General features: G+C 39.5%; 1 protein-coding gene across 4 annotated transcripts; it reads right to left on the reverse strand.

The window, feature by feature from the left end:
• Positions 1-3,012: 3,012 nt before the first annotated feature.
• On the reverse strand, positions 3,013-24,926 carry LOC143858062 (putative E3 ubiquitin-protein ligase HIP1). Of its 4 annotated transcripts, none has more exons than XR_013238856.1 (7): positions 24,671-24,912; positions 18,277-20,067; positions 6,391-6,441; positions 5,788-5,886; positions 5,568-5,711; positions 3,507-3,708; positions 3,013-3,380 (listed from the first exon to the last, which is right to left on the reverse strand). XR_013238856.1 is itself a non-coding variant. In XM_077368661.1 (6 exons), exons 2-6 carry the CDS (start codon positions 19,978-19,980, stop codon positions 3,577-3,579), a joined length of 2,130 nt encoding a protein of 709 aa, XP_077224776.1. In that variant the 5' UTR covers positions 19,981-20,067; positions 24,671-24,911; the 3' UTR covers positions 3,013-3,576. The 4 variants fall into 4 exon arrangements, 2 of the variants coding, with proteins under 2 accessions (XP_077224776.1, XP_077224785.1); XR_013238852.1 differs by having other exon boundaries at positions 3,013-3,331; positions 24,671-24,911; XM_077368661.1 differs by having other exon boundaries at positions 3,013-3,708; positions 24,671-24,911.

Genomic DNA, 24,926 nt, shown 5'->3' on the forward strand with positions numbered 1-24,926 from the left:
TGGTGCAGATGAGTACTTAGGAGAGTTAAAGAAGTTACTCTGTAGGGCAAAATGCGGAACGCAACCGGCAAAAAGTGGAACGGGTCAAGGAAAAAGGGTGTCGACTCGGGGTAAGTCTAAGATGACACGGGGAACTTTTAAAACTATGATCAAGATACCTGCTAAATTTTGTCTTCATTTATGAGGTGGCTGCTATCAGATGCAACAGACCATCCACAAAATGCCTTTTGCGATGGACTCTAGCAAATCCCTTATTTGTTTTCGCGGTTTGTGGTTATTTAAAAATGACTTTATTTGAAACTTTTGAACTTTTAAAAGCTTTAAATTTAAACCACTTACAAGTAGCCGCATTGCGGAAATTAGGGAATAGGGCATAACGACACAGAATTACCCCCCAAAAAAATTTTAAAAATTGTGTCATTCCATAGGCTGCCTTCTGCGATGGTCCCTAGCAAATCCCTAACAAAAATATCTTTACAAATTTTTTGTGGCCCAATTGTATAACATCTTAATGACTAGGGTTATTCTTGAGAGTAATGTGTCATGTGTGTGAACCTCCTTTGGTTATATTGGAAGAAACAAATCAAACTAATGGAAAGAGAGAGAAAAAAATTGCAAAAACTTGACGCGTGAATGCACTGTCAAGATAAAAGGTGAAAAGCTCATCACTTTATTCATGTTCGACTGTTTAAGTACATAAATTGACTTGTTTTTTTGACTCGGTGACAACAAACAAAGTACGTACAACGTGTGGCACACAGAAAGTTTTGTAAAGACTTGTTCACAATGTGTGGCACACCAGAAGTTTTGTAAAGACATGTTCACAATGTGTGGCACACAAAGTTTTGTAAAGACATGTTCATATTGTGTGGCACACCAGACGTTTTGTAAAGAAAAGTTCACAATGTGTGGCACACAAAGTTTTGTAAAGACATGTTCACAATGTGTGGCACACCAGAAGTTTTGTAAAGAAAAGTTCACAATGTGTGGCACACCAAAAGTTTTGTAAAGATAAGTTCATATTTGTATGTTTGTTTATGTCTATAGGATGGGAGTTGTTTTTAAGGGCTTACATAGTATAAAATCTCGCTTTGAGATTCTATACCGCGTAAACTCTTATACTCCCTTAGTTTTCAAGAAGTACTGTACGTACCACACTATATGATGATCCACACTGTCCATGTGATGGGCCATAACGTAAATAGGTTGTTCCAAAAAAATTCATTTCCATAGGATGATCCTAGCCCCTGATCTATAGAGGTTTTCATTATATGCATTTCATCTATAGATCGGAGGGCTAGGATCGTCCTATCGAAATGAGTTTTTGGATCATCCTATAGTGTGGTCCGTACAGTACTTCTTGAAAAATAAGGGATTATAAGAGCTTAAACAGTATAAAATCTCGTTTTTAAGAGACCTTTTTTTTAATCTTTTCCGTATTGGATTTGTAATCCAGTACGGGTAGCATATACATAACATGATCTGTACACTTCATTTGTTTGGGACCAGCTTACAAAAATGGCACCAGTCAAACAATCCTGGCTGTTATCCATATAATGTAGAGAACTTGTCTTTCAATGGGGCTCATTGAATAAGCAGTCTAGATCATGTACATATATGCTATGTTATCGCATCGAGGAAACAGGGATCGGGGTTGCCTGATTAAAATTTAGGTAACGATTTTGGGTTATAAAATTGGTTTTAAGATTGTTGAAACTATTAAACTGTAAAGGATAAGAAGGGAAGCGATGCTGGGGGGCTAAGTATGAAGGGTGAAGGTGTTTACGGCCTCGACGGGCTGAAGGTGCGTACTCAAGGTGAGCCAAAGACAATGCATGTTGGGTTGGGTTCCCACTTGAATTGTGCGTACACGGACAGTGCAGGAGGCTACTTTTGTCCTCGGATGGTTTACTTGTGAAAATGTATACAGATAGAAATGATGCAAGGGGAGAGTCACTCATTGAGCAAAAAGAACTTCTTCAATGAACTTACAAAAAATAATTTTAAAAAAATGAAAATTTTTACTGTATACCATTCGATCCCTCTTTCAGTACAAATTGGCATAAAATGCATCACGGACGGATTTAAGCATGAATCCATTAATCCTCAAACTTATTCCCACTTTATTTTATTTTTATTCGGACTTGACCGGGTCAGAATATGGCTTTCAAATTAAGTTCTGAATTAGCTGATAACGGCCCTATTGTTCCGATGGAGAGAAGAACCTATGATTAGCTTTTCAAGAAATTCCCAAACAAACAATTTCTACAAAATCTTTCAATTGCTTTTATTTACCATGTTCAACTCTATGTAAGCTGAGGTCTCACGTCCAGTTCCGAAATAGCAATGGGAACAATCAATCCCTCTTTCTCCGTTCCCTTCGATAAAAATATCCTTTCATATTTATCAGAGTTAGCCAATTCATCCTGAAAGGAAAAAAAAAAGGTGCAGAAGTCCTGTTTAGATTGTCCTCTTAACTTACGCCCCCTGCATAGGTACAATCAGCAAAATTGAAATGTTCGAAATGTTCTTAATAATACGGAGCAATGAGCTAGTTATTAGTTATGGGCTGGTCCAATGGTTTTTTCGCTTGGATTTATCAATGGCTTATTCCTCATAATACCCTATTTCTTCATTCATTTCGGTTTTTGAAAACACCACCCCACATATTTTTAACTAGCCTCTGCCCATTTACAGGGTACTTTCTGGCACCTGATGGTAAGCCCTTCCATGATGTTTAACCATGATCAAATGTGTTGCAGCCAGCTATAGGTTACCCCAACAGTGACACAGAAACAGGTAAGATAGATGTGGCCTGATGTCTTTCCCGCAAAGCAACCTTGAGCCTTGCGAGATAGTTGTGGCCTGCAGTGACAATATGCTAGTAGCCAGGATTGCCTCGACAATAGGGCTACAAGTTTGGCTCAAACCAGCATGCACAACAATAGTGCTTCCATGTACTTTCATGGCACTGCCAAAGTAGCCAGGATTGCCTCAACAATAGATCAAACATATTGTCAGAGTGATAGGATTTTCTACAATAGTGGCTGCAGAAATACAAACTGTTGCGGCTTACTATGTGCTGATTTTCATTCATCCAAATATTGATCTTGAATGATGGATTTGATGAACAAACCTGCTGATTACTATGCCCGTTCGCATAGAAAAATAAATAAAATTGTCAATGCCATTAGAGGAACAGTACCCACATCAATGAAGAAAGCCTTAGATCCCCATATATACAACAGTATGACACAATTCGCTGTTGCCTCGCTTCAGCAGCCTCTCGAGATTCCACACAATATCAAACACTTGCCTGCATCCCGTCTACCTGAAAGAAAGTCATCTCTGAAGGGTTTCACTCCTTCGCTCGCCAAAAACTAGCAAGCAGTTGACTGACCTCAAAAATGAAAGAACGAAGAAATGGAAAGTCTAAAGAGAGATTATCCACCAGGGTGTTGGATTAAGTAAAGCATGAGCAAGAAGGATCTTACGAACAAACTCACAGTAGTTTAGGGCTCGCCACCATCTTTTTCCTCCCTCTTTGAGATGAGTGAGGCCTTTAATCTTTAACCATCAAGCAACCAAAGCCGTTGTTTTACAAATCGGGCACAAATTCTTGAGCGTAAGCCATTGTTGGATACAACAGGCATGGAAGTCATGCCCACAATCCAGAGTTCCAAGCTCCTCTGCTTCCACATATTCCTCCTGTCACATGGATTGTAGGGAAAATGGGCTTAGATTTGAAAATGGTTAGAGCCCAAATATTTTTTCTTTTAAATGGGAAAAATTTTAAATGGGTCAAACCCAACTTTTCCTTCTTTTTTTGAAATGGGTTCGAGCCCAAAGATCAAGCAGCATTTATGTTTCAAGTGACTTAGAAGGTTGTTATTTCTCCCAATTGAAATACACGTAAGATAGGAAGGTTGGGTGAAAAAAAATGCGATTTGAAATGCTCCCTCCCTAGGTCGACGGATGCCCTAGGGAGGGAGGCTCTCTCTCTCTCTCTCTCTCTCTCTCTCTCTCTCTCTCTCTCATCGCGCCCTCTTTCTCGTCTCTCCCCATTGCCCTCTCTTTCTCGTCTCTCCACACTGCCGGAAAAAGATGAGCCGTGGAGGCCGAATCTAGAACCGTGGAGGCCAGATCTGGAATATGGTTCTTCCGTGGTGGTTAGATCTAAGTTGTTGAGGCAGGATCTGGCGTCATGGAGGCTGGATATGAAGCCATGGAGGCCGTGAAGCTGGATCTAGAGCCAAGGAAAACCGTGGAGGTTGCCGGAGGCCATGAAAGGCAAGGTATAGGCGGTGCGAGGCTGTGGAGGTTGTGGATTATCGGATCTGGAGGCCATGGGGGATCTGAGAGGCTGTGGATCGCCGGATTCAACAATAGGGTTGCTGGGTTTGGCCGTAGGAGGTTGTTGTCTTCGGAATCAAGATCGTGATTGATGGCCTGAGGACGGGCGTGATGGCCAATGGAAATCGAGGTTGCAGGATTATTGATGACGATGGTGGTGGCCAAGACTCCCCAGCGGAGATAACTTTTGTGGAGGAGATATAGGAGGGACTGGAGGTGGTGACTGTGGAGAAGGAGGTGGTCGTCGGCGGGGAGGATGACTCGCCAGGTTTTGGTGGTGGAACGAGGTGGAGGCTGCCGGAGATCCGACGGTGTTTTTGGGTGGTTGGCTATCGTGCACGGTTAAGGGCGCACAATAGCTCTGGGCTTTCAAGCGGGATTTTTGAAAATCGAGTTTCGGAATGTGGTGGAAAAGTCTGTGTGACATGGCAGGTCACGATCTTGACTTGTTGGGCCCACAATATGGCACTTTTTGTTGGATTCGATACAATTGAGGCTATTAGGTAATGTAAGGGGTAATATGTTTTTCTTTTGGGCCAAGGCTAAGTTATCAATTCCGTTCCGTTCCGGCCGGAACGCACAGGAATTCTGGTTCCGGTCCGGATTCCGGAACGAAATGCCTATATTTTCCATTCTGGTCCGGATTCCGGTCCGTTCCGGCAGGAATTCCGGCGGAATCTGGAATTCCGGGCAGAACAGGCGAAACCCCCTATTCCGGCCAGAAAGTGCTGGAATGTTGGAAAAAATTCAAAAAAATCCCAAAAAATTACAAAAATGCCCTTATGGCCGTTGGGGAGTGCATTTTACAGATTTACCCTCGTTTTATGACCGTGGGGGTGCTGTTGGGAGGGCTATTTTCGTTTTTTTGCAAAAAAATTCCAAAAAATTCCCCTCGCCGGAGCGGAATGAAAAGTTCCCCTCGCCCGAGTTGAACGAAAAATTCCAAAAAATTCACTATAACCACTGGATTTTTTTTCATATTTTTAACTATTTTTTAAAAAAAAAATTCCCCTCGCCGAAGCGGAATGAAAAGTTTCAAACGAAACGGCCGAAACACCGGCGACCGGAACGAAATTTATAACTTAGGGCCAAGGAGAATGCTCTTGGGCAATTCATACTACGTAAATCTGGTGGGACTACTGGTCCCCATTGTAAATTTTGCTGGTATGAATATATTTGTCAATTTAAAAAAAAAAATGTTTCAAGTGACTTACTTGACAAATACAGCATGGTTCAACCTCTAGTGATGCTCCTATTGCCATTGGCATATAATTCCGCTGCTTCAGGAACTTTGAAACAGTTTCCTCACTCAATCCCGTGCTTACGTTTCCTATGCGTTCTTCTAATGCCAATAATTCCTGAAAATTCAATCAACAGGAACGCTCAGAGGGTGTGAATTTTTCATAGCAAAACCATGCGATGGCTTGTCTTTACCTCATAAGACATATTATCCACATCAAGCCGCATGTCTCTGTGTCGGTCGTGCAAGTCGGAGCCCCCATAAAAGACTGACTGGTCGAGGATTAGAACATCCTGCCACATCACCATCAGAACATAAAATTTCAGATGTGGACAATATTTACAGAACAAGGAGTTTGACGTTATTAATTTGGAAATGATATCAGCAGAACTATGGTTTGATATTTTCACTAACGCATCTAGTCTTTTAGTATTAAAGGAGCTGTCAAATGTTACTACAGTTCCCAACAAGCTGGGTTTTTTTAATTATTAGAACATAGTTGTGCTGATACCACTTCCCTATTAATTTTGCACTTCTAATAACATCTGCCGGAAGGACATTGAACTCGTGAGGTGGCTGGCAAGCCACACCAGCTGATCCAAGAAAAAAGTAAATAAAATAGATTAGATTGGCATAGATATCAGTCATATACAGAAGATAATAAGTATCATTCAAAAATTATACTGAGGATAACGAGTTAAAAAAATAAGTATAAAGACTATCAATACAAAACAAGAAATAAATTTGACGGACTGGCGAGATACAAGTCGCCTGCAAAACAATAAAATTGGACTAACCTCGAATCTTAAATTTTCTCCTCTACGCACGAGATCCAATACATTGCGTATCTGTTATAGAAGAGGAAATGAATTGTAAGCACCAAAAGACTTCCAAAGTAACAAGAATGTTAAACCAAAGAAAAAAACAATCGCAAAGATCAAAGTTTAACGTTGCAAACTTGAAATGGCAGGATATTACACAAGAAATTAAAATAGATGTGATCTGTAAATATGATGTGCAACTAGAAAAGATAACTCGAGAATTATGAACATGCCATCATTAAATTCTCAACTCAACTCAACTAAGCCTTTGTCCCAAACTAGTTGGGGTCGGCTAATGAATCCTCTAGAAATGTTCTTCGAGAAGGTGAAAGAGTCTACCAAGCTCAAATTAACTTAGTCTAATCCTAACACTAGTTGGGTTCGTCTACATGGATCATTTTCTTCCATTCTCTCCTATACAAGGTTGTGTTCTCTGCTATGTTCCTAGCCATCAAGTATTTCCTCACTGTTTCTACCCAAGTTGTTTTCGGTCTGCCCCTTCCTCTTTTTACTCCATCAACTTAGCACGAGTCACTTCTTCTGACTGGAGCATCCAAAGGCCTACATTGGATATGCCCAAACTATCTTAAGCGGTGCTCTCTCATCTTCTCCTCAATTGGTGCCATCCCCACCTTTTTACGGATGTCTTCATTTTTAATTCTATCTAACCTTCGGTGGCCGCACATCCATCTAAACATTCGCATCACTGCTACACTCATCTTATGCACATGCTGCTTCTTGGTGGCCCAACATTCTGAGCCATACCGCATGGCCGGCCTCATAGTTGTCTTATAAAACTTTCCTTTCAACTCGGTAGGTATCTTACGGTCACACGGAACTCCTGAAGCATGTTTCCACTTCAACCAACCTACTCTTATTTTATGGTTAACATCCTTTAATGACAGTGGCAACCATCATTAAATATTTATCTATAGTATTATAAACTTGTAGCTACATAGATAGAATATTTACATTCTACAATTATCATGAGTAAATGTTTTGTGGTTGCCACTGTCATTGTATATGATGCCAGGGCCCACCGTACACATTACACATGTACAGTGGCCAACACAATATTTACTTTCTACAATGATCATGAGTAAATGTCTTGTGGTTGCCACTGTCATTGTATATAATGTCAGGGCCCACCATACACATTACACATGTACGGTGGCCAGCACACGTAAAATATACACATAGGTATAGAACATGAACTTTATGAAATAAGTCATGTTCTCATCTTGCCATCAAAACAAGTTCTCATGTGTCCAATATATATAATACTTCTAAATTTTAATCCCTGATCAAAGCATGGCCTCTGCCAGTGCACCCACTCCCTCCATTGTTAGATGACCCACCAAACCTTGTAAATGTGTCCACTGCTACTTCCCGCAATGCACCAACCACCAAATAAGCCCAAAATCCATCCAAGAATCCCATCGTGATGCCTTTCCCAATTGTCTTTTAGAGCCTAAGATACATTCATTGTGATGCTACATTGATGCCAAGAGGGTCATGTTCTTCAAGAGCCAAATAAATCTTGCTTCTCCTCTTTGGCCTGTGTACCAGGCCCAATCTATAGTCTGTACTGTCCACTCAACTAAACACCACCAACGGATATCAGGGGAGAAACCTTTTCCAAACAAGCTTACAAACATGACACCGCAAAAAAGAAAAAAAAACCATCAAATATGATAAGAAGAAGCAAGCCCGTAAACATGACACCAACACACAAGCCATCGATATACCACTGCAAGAAAACAACTATGTGAAAATCACCGGTTCAATCAAAATTGATGGCTCCAATGCCAACCCATTCTGTTTCGGCATCACAAACTCAATGGCCTTAACTCTTAGCCATCTTCATCTTTGCTTCCCTACCAACAAATGATCATTGGGGTTTTCATGAAAAAGTGATCAGGCAGTCCTCTCTCAAAAAAGTCATTAGCATTGGCAATAAGGCCTTTCCAAACAATCTCCAACCCAACATGGCACTCCCTGTTCCTGTGTCAGATAAGCCAGATACTTTACAAAATTACCATCATCGGAAGGTAAGACCAAAACATAGGCTCCATCCAATACAATAGCACAAACCAATTATATGGATCCGGCTAAGAATAAAACTATCAGAAGTCTTATACAGATTATATTTTAAACATCTCCACAAATCTTTTAAGGGATTTGCTAGCGTCCATCGCAGAAGGCATTTCGCGGATGGTCTGTTGCATGTCAGAGCAGGCACATAATGAATGACAACAAAATCTGCTGAAAACTGAGCTGGTGTGGCTGCTCTGACATGCAACAGGCCATCCGCGAAATAACTTCCGCAATGGACGCTAGCAAATCCCATCTTTTAAACATCTCCACAAAGTGCCACATCTTAAACATCCAACATCTTTCTTCGATCATTACCACGAACTCCAAATTTTGGAATTGGAATAAATCCGTGCCCCATTCGAATAGAACAAGTTCACAAGGATTTTGCAAGCTTGCCTAACTAATGAAAAGGCATTTGAAAATGGTTTTGTTAGCTTTGAATATCCTAAATAAGGAGAGCCCAAAAATTTTATAGGTTGTGTTGCAATGTTCTTTAGGCATGTATGTAGAGCATTTGAGACTCCATCCTAGAAATAGCAAGGTCCTAAATTCGTTCATCTCACAACTTAAGAAAATATCAAAGGTCTCGATAATCAATAAGGAACAAAAGCCTGGGCCAAGATCCCCAAGGCCCCAGACTAGCCGAAGTTTGGAGGTTCCAAGCGCCACCCAGGGTATGTGTATTCGGTTGGGAGGCCCTCCTCGAAAGGATACAGACAATGGATTTTTTGCGAAAGCCGGCGATCTGATCATTGATCATAGTCCAGAGAATCAGTAGATCTATGTTTATGCTTCCGAGGCAGCTAGAGAGGTGTGGAGCAGCATTGTGGCTAGAGTTGAAATATCATGGCTATTTCCAGCAAAGCTCATACATTTATTGGAAGGCTGGTCAATAGTCCCATGGAGAAAAAAAGAAAAGACATTGTGAAATGTATATCTTGTAGCAACACTAAGGGGTTGTGGAAAGAGAGTAATGCGCATGTATTTAAAGGACATACCAAGAGATCATCTTTCCTCGCCAATAAAGTGATAGCCCTTACAATCTCTTGGGTAAAGACTAAAGACCTTTCCATGCTTCAAGTTTGTGTCTGCATATGATTTATAGAATGAGTGGAATCTCTTGGGTAAAGACTAAAGACCTTTCCATGCTTCAAGTTTGTGTCTGCATATGATTTATAGAATGAGTGGAAGGAGGTCTGCCATAGCTCAAAACAGTAACCCAAGATTGTGCAAGATTGGGAGCCTCCTATCTCAGGCATGTTAAAGCTGAACTTTGATGGGTCTAGCTTGGGAAACCCAGGGCCATCTGGAATTGGGGGAGTTCTAAGAGATGAGGCTGCATCAGTGAGGTGGCGATTTGCGGGACCCATAGGGGTTGCAGATTCAGCTAAAGCAGAAGTACACTCAGTTCATAAAGGAATAAAGCTGCTTGAGAATGAAGATATTGTAAAGTCATACCTGGGGAGTGTTTAGTCACACAACATAGGCTCGTGGTGTTGGATATATGCATTAAACGTTGGAAGAGAAAATATAGAGATGTTAGACATCCGAGGACTAGGTGGTGGAATCTCAAAGGGGAAAAACTAAATATTTTTAAGGATGGACTGCTTAAAGAAGGACCTTGGAGTCATGACGAATGGACTAATATTGTTTGGAATGAGATGTCTAGTTATGTCAGGAAAGTGGCTAGAGAGCTATTTGGAGAATCTAGAGGGAGTGGGCCGCCGTCTAAAGATGAGGAGAACAACAAAAAGTATACATTGGCTAAAAAATTAGCTAAGAAGGCAATAAGGGAAGCTAGAGATAAGGGTTGTACAATTTGTACCACAGGTTAAGGACAAAAGAGGGTGAAAAAGATATTTACAAGCTTGCTAAGATGAGAGAAAGGAAGAGCAGGGACTTGAATCATATAAAATGCATCAAAGACGAAGATCAAAGATTGTTAGTAAAAGAAAATAAGGTTAAAGAGAGGTGGAGAAGTTACTTTGATAAGTTGTTTAATGGAGAATCCGTAGCGAATTTGAGAGAACTTGATAACGCTTTTGATGATACAAACCGGAGGTTTGTCCGTAGAATCCGAACATCAGAGGTAAGAATAGCTATGAAAATGATGAAATTAGGTAAGGCTATAGGGCCTGACGGTATTTCTATTGAGACTTGAAAATGCTTGGGTGATGTGGGTTTGGTTTGGTTAACTAGATTATTTAACAATATTTTGAAGATTAAGAAAATACTTGGTGAGTGGAGAAAGAGTACATTAGTACCTATTTATAAGAATAAAGGGGATATCCAGAGTTGCACCAATTATCGAGGAATTAAGCTAATGAGTCACACCATGAAACTTTGTGATGTTGAACACGCGGCGTTGAACAAGTCTTTTACTTTTTATTTTCTATTTTCATCTTTTTATTTGTAGTATTTTTTTTTTTTGGCGTCAACTTGTCTGATTAGCTTGATTTCAGTATTTTTATAAGGGTTTTTCGATTACCTATCTAGGTATCAAAGCTGATACTTTCCTTAGATTGAAGTAGAAGTTTGGTAGCGATATTGCATGGATTCGCGATGACTACATATTATCTTCGGTCACTTCAATGGAGAGTTACCGAAGGCCAAGATTGGGAGGTAACGCTGGATTTAAGATCATTTTATTATTATTTAGAGCAAGAGATCATAAATTGCCCACCAATCTATGATGAATATTCGGTGATGGATATTTAATTATTCCTAAAAGTTTGAGTGAAGAAACACTGACCTTTGATGGTGATAAAGTGATCAGCAAATCACTTGAAGCGATGGTTGTTGTGTCCTATAAAATTACGAACGAAGAACTTAAGGAAATTGGACCAAACAACATGGCGATTGAGGTGAATGGTATATGTCGAAATATTATGTCAATTTCTTCATCAAATTATGTCGATCCATTTTTATTAAATCCGACATTGAAGCTTAGATATTTATGAATTCAAGCATGTTCAAGATCAAGGGAGATTATCTTTTCGTTTTGGAGATCATATGGTGTGGCTTTATCTGCGACAGTTTCAGTTGATGATTGTTCTTCATACTTCAAAACTTGAGGACGAGTTTTTTTTTAACCTGGGGAGAACGATGAAAGTCGCGTTGAACAAGTCTTTTACTTTTTATTTTCTATTTTCGTCATTTTATTTGTAGTACTTTTTGCGGCGTCAAAACTTGTCCGATTAGCTTGATTTTGGTATTTTTTGAAGGGTTTTTTCGATTACCTATCTAAAGAGCCCAAGATTACGCGATTTGGACTTGATTTGGGTAAGTTATAGGCATTTTATGGATATGGTATATGCTTATTACGAGATTACTATTTTACGTAAGTTTTAGTCAAGATTTTAGGTTCTATTTATGTTATTTTAGACGGACGGCTATGATTAGTTGCTTGAGTATTAAGTTAGCTTTAGGGTTTTGTTTTCTTTGATTATTGAATGGAAATTTGCCATTAGGCTTTTGGGGTTCTTTCAGAACTTTTCTGTGAACTTTATTTGGCTTGATCTCTTAATGTTCTACTAAGAATCTAAGCACATATTGATTGTGATTTGATTGATTGTGATTTGTTTATCTGATTTCTTGGAATATTTTAGGGAAATCTAACGTGTTACTAGGTTTTCCGAAGGAGTTCTGATCCATCATAGCTTGATTCGCCTATTTTCGTGTGCTTCTTGCTGTAATTCCTTCCAGGATTACATCACTTGGGGAGAGGGTAATTGAGCATAGACTAAGAAAAGAGACTAAGGTGTCTGATAATCAGTTTGGCTTCATGCCCGAACGATAGACTATGGAAGCTATCTTCTTGATTAGGCAGTTAATGAAGAGATTTAGAAAAAATAAAAATGACCTTCATATGGTTTTCATTGATTTGGAGAAAGCATATGATAGGGTTCCCAGGAGTATTATGTGGTGGGTCCTTGAAAGGAAAAAAGTGCCTACTAAATATGTTGATAAAATTCATTAAGGATATGTACGATGAAGCAGTAACTAGCGTCGGAACTACGAATGGCACGTCTAGTGAGTTTCCAATTACAATAAGACCGCACCACGGATCAACTCTAAGCCCTTATCCTTTTACTCTAGTTATGGATGAACTTACGGAGGGTATCCAGGACGACGTGCGGTGATGTATGTTATTTACAGATGGCATAAGATTAATTGATGAAACCAAAGCAGGAGTTAATGCTAAGTGGAGAACTACTTTGGAATCCAAAGGTTTTAGACTGAGCATAACTAAGACAGAGTTTATGGAGTGCAACTTTAGTAATGTAAGGAGGCGGGGCGAGGATGTAGTAAATATGACTGGACACGAGGTACCTAAGAGGGATATCTTTCGCTATCTTGGTTCAATCCTACATAAGAAAAGACTGAAGAGAATGTTAACCATAGAATAAGAGCAGGTTGGTTCAAGTGGATGCATGCTTCAGAAGTTCTGTGCTACCGTAAAATACCTAACAAGTTGAAGGGAAAGTTCTATAACACAGTTGTTAGGCCAGTCATGTTGTACGGCTCAGAATGTTGGGCCACCAAGAAGCAGCATGTGCATAAGATGAGTGTAGCGGAGATGCGAATGCTTAGATGGATGTGCGGTCACACAAGGTTGATCGAATTAAAAATGAAGACATCCATAAAAAGGTGGGGGTGGCACCAATTGAGGAGAAGATAAGAAAGCACTGCTTAAGATGGTTTGGGCATGTCCAACGTATGCCTTTGGATGCTCCAATGAGAAGAAGTGACCCGTGCCCAAGGATATTTGCAACCTAAGGTAACATATGCTACCTTATTCGACTCCCATGGTAACCATATGCTACCTTATTCGACTCCCATGGTAACCACACACCCGTATAGAGGAACAAATGTCAGGAACTTCCTCTATTGGATCAACCAGTCCCCAAGGATATTTGCAACCTACGGATATCCATCTAATCGCATTGTGGGAATCACCTGCAAACACAAGGGATCCAATATCCAATAGGGAAGTGATATATCCGCCCCTCTTGATTACTTGGGACCCCCAGCAGCAGTTTATCAATGACTGCAGAGGGGCTGATGTACTTCACATCAGAAGGATTCAATGGGCCTGATTGCCACGTACATTGCCGCTGGGTGTCCCAAGTAATCAAAGGGGCGGATTTATCACTCCCTATCCAATAATGTAGATAACTTAAGCCATGAAGCAATGATAGAACCTCAGTGGTATGACAGAAATAAAATAAAAACAACTTCAAACTTAAATTCAAACCCAAAACCCAAAACAAAACCAAACGCATACCTCTATGAAAGACGAGGACAGCAGAATATGGTGCTACCTCAAAGAGAAAACAGCAATAAAAGAGTAGAATTTGCGTACACCTCAATTCTCGTAATCAATCAAAAGTTTCAAAAAAAGAGGTACAACAACATATACATTAACATATTTTCACAAACTCCTGGATCTTTCTCACACACTTTCTAATTATAAAATGCTTATAAAAGAGTCCGAAACAAGCTATAATCATGGTTTTAAATTTCGGCCGAAACGAAATATTTCGGTTTCGGCCGCAACCGAAACGAAATTTACATGAAGTCCTTACAAGATTTCGCCGAAATGTCACCGAAATTTAGGTGAAAATTTCGTTTTCAGCCTTTTTTACAAAAATTCCACCGAAATTTTACATAGATCCACCATAATTTTTAAAAAGTCCACTGAAATGTAATAATTCCCACCGAAATTTATGCAATATTCACCGAAATCGCCAAAATTTCCACTGAAATCGCCGAAATTTACACCGAAATTTTAAACATTTCGGTCGAAATAAAAAAAAACGAAATCAGAATCATATGTTTACATGATTTCGGCTGAAATTTTGGCCCGAAACCGAAACCGAAACTGAAATTTAAAACCTTGGCTAGAATTCTTCCATGATAAAAATAGAAACTTCCAAAAACAAGCTCGAAACTTTTCTAAGAATATTGCTTTCTATTCAAAATTGTTTCTAATTATAAACCACTCCTGATTCAACTTTCCTCCTATGACTTAAATCTCCTATATTCAAAATAGAAACTTTAGAAGCTTCAAACAACCTAATTTTCTCCCAAAAAATGGAATTTCTAAAATCCATACAAATATTTCAAAAATTCAAATAAGAATACAAAATTACTGAAAACTTCTTTCTTCCATAGCCATCCTTCTCCAATCTCTGGTTTGAAGGACCTATGAATTTGCGCTGCATCAATTCCCTACCAGGTAGAGAAAATTTGACCGTTGAATTCAAAACCCTATGGGATTTTCTTCTTGTTTTGAACAAAGATATTGTGGAAAACCTTTCCACGGAATAAGGTATTTGTAGTGCTCCATAGCTTTCTTCACGAATCTTCCATGAGTGTACTTCAAAAATTCATGTTCAAGTATACCTAGATTAATCATATCAACATTTTGATAGTAATTCATAGGATCATTATGAATAACGTGTTCAAAAGCCTAGTTATCTTTGGGAAATCCATTAAAAACGTTAAATCTTACAGCTCCAAATTATTGAAATTGAATGTAACCCGAAAAAACAATTAGGTGACTCCGTCATTGGCAATCTTCAGCACCTGCCATGACTTCAACATTTTCATCATAAATTTTCTAATCAAAATTTTCTTGTAAATCCTCTTATTCGTTATAATATTCATCCAAGTCGGCCTTCCGCATATTGACATGTTCAAAATTAACTTTGATGGGTCGTGTATTGGGAACCCGGGCCCGGCCGGAGTTCGTGGTTTGTGTCAGGGCGCTTGTGGTGAAGTTGTTTGGGCTTTTTCCGGCCCTCTCGGAGTTTGTGATGCCTCGGAGGCCGAGGTGATGGCGGTTTATCATGGCATAAAAAGGCTTGAGAGAGATAGCATGATAGCACTATTGTGGAGGGAGACTCTTTGAATGTGATCAGATGATTGAAGGGGTTGGTGTCGCCTCCTTGGAGATTTTCTTCTATTTTTGATGAAATGAATGAATTAATTGCGGGCTCATCTATTGTTTTCTATCATGTTCGGCGATCTGCTAATGGACTACTTGGCTAGGAGTGGGGTTAGGAGGTTAGAGTTGGAGTGGTTTGACTTCCTTCTTCCTTGAGATTTGTATTTTTTTGTTATTGTTGTTTTGTTTTCTTGTAATTTTGCTCTTCCTTTTTAATGAATTCATCCTGCCATGTCAAAAACAAAAAATTCATCCAAGTTGGACTCTCCATATAAATTTGAATCATTTGCCTCCCCTTCCATATAAAATGGATCAAGAATTCCTTCCTCCAACCCTTCATAACTTCCATCTTTAGTAAAATGTTGGGTGAAATTGACCTCCTCTTCATAGTCGTTCGCTTCATCCTCCATTTTGGCATTTTGAGTTTGGTTCCCCATAACTCCTTCATGATGATTTCCATCAAATAAAATTTTGTTTCCCCCTGTCAGTTGTGTTAGGGTTTGAATTCCATCTCGGACACCTTTTGATTGATTGGTGGGTATCTTTATAAGATTTTCACCCTTCTTCGGTGAAGCCTTAGCCAATCATTGTCAGAAGAGTTGGATCTCTCATAATACTCAATCCATCTGCCTCATTAGATTATCTAGTTGTCTTGTTAGGGCATCGAGGAGTTCAAAACACATAATGATATTTTCTCATCTTCCACCAAAACTTTCATAACCACAATTCCTCGCATCCATGTTAGCAAATGCAAGTCCTACACTCGAACTTGCTTTGATACCAATTATGGGTGCAGCAAAATAAAATAACAAACAAGTTTCAAACTTAAATTCAAAGCCAAAACAAAACCAAGCACATACCTCAATGAAAGCCAAGGAGAGTGTCCTACCTCAAAAAAAAAAAACACAAGTACAATTCTTTGAATAAACACCCATTTTCGTAATCAATCAAAAGCACCCCAAAATCTATTATAACATATAAATAGAGTTTCTTCACCTCTATAACACTTTTCTTCTTGGACAAAAACTTATAGACCTTTCCTACACACTTTATAACTTTAAAACATTTCTAAAACCGTCCTAGACAACGTAGAATTCTTCCATGAAAAGAATAGAAACTTCCAAAAAATACCCAAAACACACCTAGGAATATTACTTTCGATTCTAAATTGTTTCTAGTTCTAAATCAGTCCTAAATCAAGCTTGCTTCAAAAAATTAAACCTCCTCAATTTCAAATAGAAACTCTAGCAGCTTCAAACAACTTAATTTTCTCCCAAAACATACTTACCCAACTCAACTCAACTCAACTCAACTCAACAAAGCCTTTGTCCTAAACTAGTTGGGGTCGGATAAATGAATCCTTTAGAAAAAATTCATGAAGAATGTGAAAGGAATCTATCCGGCTCTAATCTAAAACCCATAAATATATTTCAAAAATTCAAATAAAAATATAATAGAAATTTCTTTATTCAATGGCCATCTATCTCCAATTTCTGATTTGAAGGACCAATGGATTTTTGTTACATCACTCAGCCTTGCTAAACTGCTCCACCCCAACCATACCATAAAACACCAAACCCAGCATCTCATGATCCCTAAAGACACCTCCAGCGTAGTCAGCCCTAAGATTAGAAAAGGAGCGGCCATCAAAGTTAAGCTTGAGATGATAATGGGGACCAATTATGCGGGTCATTCTGTTCCTTCCAAGATATAAGTAAGTTCTAATCAATCGCTTTGTTTCTTTAGTGTCTCCTGCTCAATATCTATAGGGCAAAAGCATCGTTCCTCTCGATTTCTCTCTCTTCGATGCTTTCTTCATATCTTCAGCTTCGTGCACAATGGTAGCTGTCTCATTACCATGGTTGGGAAAAATTGCTTCGCCATTGCTAGTGATTACCGTCTCAAGGTTCAGCTATCGACAATCGCCACCGATTTCCAGAGGATCTACAAAATCCAGGACAATTTCTACCTCAACCTCTTTGGCCTAGCCACCGAAGCTCAAACATTGTAATTAACTCTCTCGCATGTAAGCAGGTTAGCTAATAGTGAGGCGGATTGCCTTGCTCAAGCCGGGGTCAACCAGGATAGCTTGGAGCTATTCGATCACCTTCCCCATTGACCACTATCTTTACCAAGCGTATTGTACATCCACTTGGTTATTTAGCTCTTCTAAAGCCATGACCCATCGGTCTGGCTCTTTATCATTCTTATTTAATAAAATATCATCCATTCTCCAAAAAAAAAAAAAAACAAACACTCACCTTCTTCGATCCCTAATTTTCAATTTTTCAGCATAATTACAAGCCGAGAAAGGATTCCAAAGCTAGAAATATCTGATTTTAGAGGTGAAGCATTTGGACCTCAGATGCATGGAGTAACAGTGATTGGGTCTTGGGACGGCGGCTGGATTAAGGCTTTGAAGAGTGGAGGAGGTGCGCGCCTGCAGGGGGGCGGAGAGAGAGAGAGAGATTTCCACCCATTTCTCTCGCGTAAGAGAGAAAATGTAAGGGAGAAAACTCATGACTACATGGACCAATACGTGGGAATAGGGAAAGTAAAAAAATAGCTCAAGTTGGGATGGATTTTGATATATATAACTCTTAAGTGCCAAATATTAGGTAAGTTTACCAGATTCAATTTCTTAGGAAATTTAATCTTTTATCAGGCCGAGCATCATGTTTTAAGAATTTTTCCACAATGGATAAAAAAAATCATAAATCATACCAGTCAATAAAACGTGTAAACTGCAACAACTGACTATTCCCAAAAAAAACAAAACAAAACAAAACAAAACAACTGTTTCAGAAACAGACCTCAGATGCTAGCCTTCTTCTCCCTTCTGGGGCAGTTGCCAGACTACGCAATGACAAGGGTACTCCGAGTACACCATCGCCTTGTCTATCCATCCGAAATGCAGACCTCATATATGATGGCATGTGACCGTCATAAACATCTCCAGATGGAAGCACCATCTCTTGAGAGGAAGTGGAAGCCACTGAATGTAGTGGAGGAAAACTACCGCTTTGAGTTTCAGACTCTGTTCCAGAAGATAAAAATAAGGACCGTCGGACAGCCTCCGATAACCTTCGCGGATATTGGCCAAGAGGATCTTGATGAGGTACACGGGTGGAACCTGGTGAAGGATGAACTACAGAACTAGAGCCAACTCGAGAAGACGAAGCAATGTTTCCAGGTGTACTTATATTCCGGTTGATCAAACTCAAATTTGTTGGATCTTGTGTTAAATTTCTCATCTCAGTTGGTGGTACCAACATTGGATGCTCTGACATGTTTCTTGGCATGCCCCTTGAGTTTGCTTCCTCTCGTAAAGATGGTCTCTCTCCAGCAATAACATGAGAACTTGATGAACTTCCAGGTCTTGAGTTAGGAGCCCCACTCCACGGGTAAGGGTGCGCAGTGTGAGAGGGAAAACCAGGAATATGTGGTACAGGATATTGGGCTTGAGGAGAACTTGTACTGGTTGCTGAAGGCCTCAAATCCAATGAGTGATTAAATGGGAGAGACCTAGAAGACAACTGAAGGGGTGAGCAAACATGAGAACGTCTAATAGAATTTCCTGGGGGCCATAGATTAGGTGTCGTAGAATCTTGTTGATGTGCAGGATTAATCCTCATTCGAAAATTTCTCTGCGAGGTTTCTGCATTTCCAGCTATACCTGAGCCAGGATGACAGTCAGAAGCTATTCCTCTTATACGGACGCCAAATCTTGGGTTGAAATGTTCTTCACGAGGGTTGACACCAGAGAAATTATCCGTGGGACTAGATATACTTAAACTACTAGCAGCATTATGCCGAGCAGGAACAGCGTGCCCTACACTGTGCCCAACACTTGAACTTCCACCTAAAGAAGACTGCCCAGAAATTCCCTCAATGGTCTTCCTTTTACAGGATAAACGCCGACCATCCAGTGAACAACCAGGTCTACCATCACCATCTTCAACAAAATACTCAACAGTCCCAGAGGCAGTAGCACAAGGATCAGTAGAGCCATTACCTGCTTCCATGACCTGACCACCGTTACCAACAAATCCTGCATTGAGGTTTCGACTAGGAGGAATATCATCAGAATTGGAATTCTGAAATAACAACGGCTCACTGGCAACTTGATCGCTATTAAGGTTTAAATTCACACTTTCCAAAGAAAGAATGTTGGTTGGTTCAAATCTCCTCTCATCTAACCTCAAACCAGGTATAGCATGAGTGGTAAGAGAGGTATTCCACCCGTGCTCTGCTTTCGCTTCATCATGACTGGACTGGTTTAATGTGTGATCACCAGAGCTCGATTCACCAAGAGTCCAGCTATTCAAGCTCCCACTGTCATTATTAACATATGCACTGGGAGATAGTAGATAGTCTGGCAAGCTCAGGGCATCTACTGGATTTAGCATGTTATTCCAGTAGAGTTGCGGATCAATGCTAGAGTTATTTGATGAAGACCCATGGTCAAATTCAAATGTATCAGGTAAGGACTGGACGGTACTCTTTTGCCCTTGCATTAGAGCTGATATGTTTCCCCCTCAAAACTGTGTAAAAAGCAGTGGTGTGTCGTGTATAACACTTCTGCAGAAATTAAATTATGCAACCTGCAAAAAGGAATGATAGACAAGCTCAGGAATTACACAACCTTCAATTTTATGAATTGGATATGAAATGTTCAAGTCACATGCAAGAATTTAAGCCATCCACAACTAGAACTCATGCCCTCCATTAGTTCTAAGAAGTAATAGCACAAGTATAAAAAATAATTTCACATGGAATGCATGGAATGATACCAAACACATGATATGCCAATCACACTTCCTGATTGGTGTCTGTAAGGCCTTGTTTTTTGGCCACAACTTGTCGTGATCCATGCACAATGGTATACTTGCAGAATGCAAAGTTGAGAGCCATTTACAAGAAACACATCTTGAAGAATAAATTGTTAAAATCGATCCCCTTGTTGATTTTGACATCTTTGATGGTGGTTGAGATTGGTGAGTCTTCTTTGTAGAGATCATTCAAAGCTTTGAAACCCACGGCATCCACATGGATGAGCCCAAAAGAGTCATCCATTGATCAAATGCACCTGCCACTTGATTACGAGGACAAGACTTGTGTTCAAGCACATAAGAGTATTCCCAAGGGAAATAAATCCATAATGCATGTTCACTATTCAGTATTTATGAACTCGTGCACAGACAAGAACTCACTGAGGTAAAACCGAGTAGGCATGTGGTGCTCGACTAAAGCTGTATGTAAGGCTTTAAACCTTCTCCTTTCTTTTCTACATAGTCAACCCTTTTCCCATAATTTTTTTTACACCCTGATTTAAACCCATCACACACACTACCTTCATCCTTTCATTAACTCGTTATTTCCTTATTCTATTAACATTGATTGGGCCATAGGCATTTTATTTTGGATCTGATTTTCAAGGACAAATTTGACTGAAATCTGGTTTTTATTCATTAGGTAGTTGGTTTCTCTTTTGCAAATTAATGTATAGAACATAGAAGCAGGAAACATCCCTGGGGAATGGGAAACGCGTTTCCAAAACGGATACGATACGGATATTAAAAAGTTGTGAAACGTCTGTGAAACGTATGTGAAATGCACCTGAAACGTATGTGAAACGCACGTGAAACCTATGTGAAACTCGTGTGAAACGTATGTGAAACTCGTGTGAAACTCGTGTGAAACGTGTTTCCGGAAAAAGAGAAACGCGTTTCCCCTGTTTTTAAGTTAAAGCATCTGTAATTTCTGTGTTTTAGGAAATGAATTTTCTGGAAAAAGTTTTACGCGTTTCCCTTGCGTTTCCCAAACGTTTCCCTTACGTTTCCCAAATGTTTCCCTAGCGTTTCCCAAAACGTTTCCCAATGCGTTTCTCTATCGTTTCCCGTTTCACGTTTTCCCTTTGATTTTTTCCACGTGTTTCACGTACCGTTTCCCGTTCCGTTTCCCGAACCGGTAACTATGGTATAGAACATGATTTGGATGAATTTAATTTCAGTGTGTAAAATAACCAGTTACTACAAAAGCTTAAGCTGTTGGACAAGGTGTTATTTAATCTTTTATAAATTAACACTCCCCCTCACGTGTGGCCCCTCTTTCTTTGGGTTGGCCTACACGTGGCACATGTGGGCCCACTTTTTGGGTTTACCACTGCATGTGGATTTTAGACATCAAGGAGGTTTGAACCCAGGCATTTGCTTTGATACCATGTGAAACTACCAGTTACTCCAAAAGCTTAAGCTGTTGGAGAAGGCGTTATTTAATCTTTTATACATTAACAATTTGATGGTTGAACTCCTAAGTACCTTTGAAAATTCCTTGTTGTTTTGATTATTTCTGTCTGTTGATTTGAGAATGCATGTTGCTGCTTTGTTTAGATAAAACCCATATATTATTCCTAAATTACCAGAATTCATCCGCAAGCCTATACGTTTTGCACCATAATCTCTATGTTTAATATATCTAATCACATTTAGAGAATCTCCCTCAATGATGAGATGATGGACTTGCCTATGGTTTGCCATTTGAACTCCACTTAGAAGCACTTAAACCTCCGCTTTGTTGGAGTCTTTCTCTTTGATAGACCCAAGAGAAAGAACAACTGACCTCTCTTGGAATTCCTAGGAAGGCCCCCCAATACCAGTTGGATTATGGTCAACTCTAGTACTACGAAAAAGATTAGATTCGTTCACTTGACAACATTCCCCAATCAACATAAGAGTCTCGATAGTCATTCTTCTTAATCTTCTCAAATAAGGCACAAGATGATATGCTTCCTCTATGGTTTATACTTGAATAGTACTAACCAAGGACTCAAATATCGGTTTCGGCTTTGGTTTGGGTCTCTATCGAAACCGAATTTTTATCTAAATTTCGGTCATTTCGGACGAAATTTTTAAAGTGGACTAACTCATCTTGACTACAGACCAAAAAGATATTAAGTTGTTAATTGGTCATTCAATTCCTGCAATCTATCATACAGAGCAAGTTCACAGAAATCCCGCATATATTCCTTGGATTTTACTACACAGAAAAAGGTGATCGGTTGGAACAATGTTTGTGCAATCAACAAGGTGAAATTTTTCTATTCATGTCTTTCCAAGTTCTAGTTCTCTCTTGTTCCTTTCATTCCCGAGATTTATTGAAGTTGTGGCCACCTGATTGATGTAGAGCCCTTAAATTTGGCAATAAGAAACTTAATTTTCTAGTCTCTAGGAAGCTCCTTCCAATCAAGGAAGGTCTACACTAGTAAGCCACCCAAGACGGTTTCATGTGTAACTTACATTGGAAATCAACATCCAGTTTATCTCCACATTCCCTTCCATCCAAAGCTTGAATGATTGTTTCTTTTTAATACTCCACAGTCTGGTGACTAATCTCCAATATATATATATATATATGTCTGTGTGCGTGCATGCGAGCGGGCGGGTGTGTGTGTGTGTGTGTGTGTGTGTGTGTGCGCGCACGCTCGTCTGTATATGTATATATGTAGGATCATAGAACTCATTTTCCATCATCTACTTCCTCTTGGGTACCTTGAGTTGGTTGATCCTCTTGGACTCCTTGAGTCTCCTAATTTCTTCCTTGATTTTCATGGTCGTTACCACTCATCAGCTGGATTGTGGCACCTTTTGCTCAATTTTCAATCGGGGTACAACCACTACTAGTTTTTCCTTTGCCAATCATTCAGTGTTTCAAAACGCTGATGCAGGGCAAAAGTCAAAAAGCAAATCCTAGTCGATTTGGCCCGACACGGTCAAGTACTCAGTAGACACGGCTGAGTACTCAGTTCATGCGGTCATAATTTCGGAGAGTCAAAGAAGTTTTGATTGACTTTATAGGGCAAAACGAGTTCTCGGACAAGAACGCGGCCAAGGTAAAAGGTAAAAGGGAGTCAACTAGGGGGAGTCCATGACGACACGGGGAAGTTTTGAAACTATTCAATCATTGAATTTCTGTGGCAAATATCTAACCACTTGACAGGATAAATATTGTAACATCTCATCCCTGTACAAGTCGGTCCATAATTGCAGTCATTTCAGCGAGCTCTCACATCCATGGACGAAAACAAGTCCATTAATGAAAATTTTTCCCTGGTACCAAATTGTTTGCATGAAAGATCAACAAAAACAAAAGAAAAATTGATGCTTCAAATGTGAAATAATCAAATATATAAGGAGAAAAAGAAATTTATGATTGGAATCGGTCAACAGAAGAAAATCTTTAGACTAACAGGAAATACATCTGGAATGTGAACAAAATCCCAACAAAAGATAAACTTATGGCTTGGAATCAGTCAGATAGAAGAAGATTTTTAAACTAACAAGAAATACGTCTGGGGTGTCAACCAAATTCCAACAAAAGAAACTTAAATACCAACCCAATCTGCTCCAATAGTCCCTAGACCTTGATCTATCAACCAAAAAAGTCCCAACCCGACTTAGAAATCCCTAATACCAATTAATTTCCAAAACCCATCATTCAACCGCTTATAGTCACTCAATTGTTCAAATTATGGAGCTAATAAAAAAATCTCAATTAATATTTCCCAAGAAATCTAGAAAAGTAATCGCACACTCTAATAACAAAAATTGCCACAATAGCACCACAAAGATTCAGACCAAACAACTTAGATGGGACCTCTTAGAGAACATCATGGTCACACCATTATGTAGCTCAGCTTTGAGCCCCTTCTCTGCTCTTCCAACTCCTCCCCTCTTTCTTGTTGTTGTGAACATCTTTGGGAGCACACACTACATCAGAAGTCTACACAATCGCCTCTAGCATGTAGCTATAACCCTAACAGACCATCTTGATCAAAAAGTCTTATAACCAGTCGGTAAATCGTTATCTATCCTGGTCCCTGGAAACACACTTTGCATTTGTTGCAAAAGAAGAAGTTAAAAAATCTGAACCTTGAACATCCCCACCCTGCTCTCTTCTCTTAGATCCTAATCTTCTTTTCCCTCTCTTCTGTTCTTTGATTAGGTAAAATGCTTTCTAGAGAAAAAAAATCAGCTTTAAAATGAAGATCCATACATGCCTAATTTACCATATCTAAGAATCTGATGAGAATAACACTTCTTTCAAACAAATCAAAAAAATCTAGCTATATGCAAACCCTAAATTGAAGAATTATCCCAAAAAAAATCAAAGAAATACAAATATAGCATCTATGTTGATGATCCTTACCTGCTGAGAAAGAAAATCACAGCGGCAGATAAATAAAACTGATCGATCGATCAAACCCTAAGAGAGAGAGACAGAAAGTTAGGTCTGAGAAAAATGAGAGAGGCAAAATCCATCCCCCTTCTCTGGTCTAAACAAAGAAATGGAGTAGCGATGGGTCCCATTCTGAGGGGTGTAATTACCAATATGGAGGTGTGTAATTACCAATTAGGAGGGGAATATGAATTTATCCCGACTCCCAATGGTAAAAACGTCTACT

The sequence above is a fragment of the Tasmannia lanceolata genome, unplaced genomic scaffold (genome assembly GCF_043159265.1).
Source record: "Tasmannia lanceolata isolate RefF3 unplaced genomic scaffold, GAP_Taslan_0.1 ptg000003l, whole genome shotgun sequence".
In the NCBI taxonomy this organism is placed as follows: domain Eukaryota; kingdom Viridiplantae; phylum Streptophyta; class Magnoliopsida; order Canellales; family Winteraceae; genus Tasmannia; species Tasmannia lanceolata.

Coding starts and splice junctions, on each gene's coding strand:
- LOC143858062 (XM_077368661.1), bottom strand. CDS start 19,980: ATGCAAGGGCAAAAGAGTACCGTCCAGTCCTTACCTGATACATTTGAA. Junction 5,887..6,390: donor GAGAAAATTTAAGATTCGAG/GTTAGTCCAATT, acceptor GTGATGTGGCAG/GATGTTCTAATCCTCGACCA. Junction 3,709..5,567: donor AACCATGCTGTATTTGTCAA/GTAAGTCACTTG, acceptor TCCATGTGACAG/GAGGAATATGTGGAAGCAGA.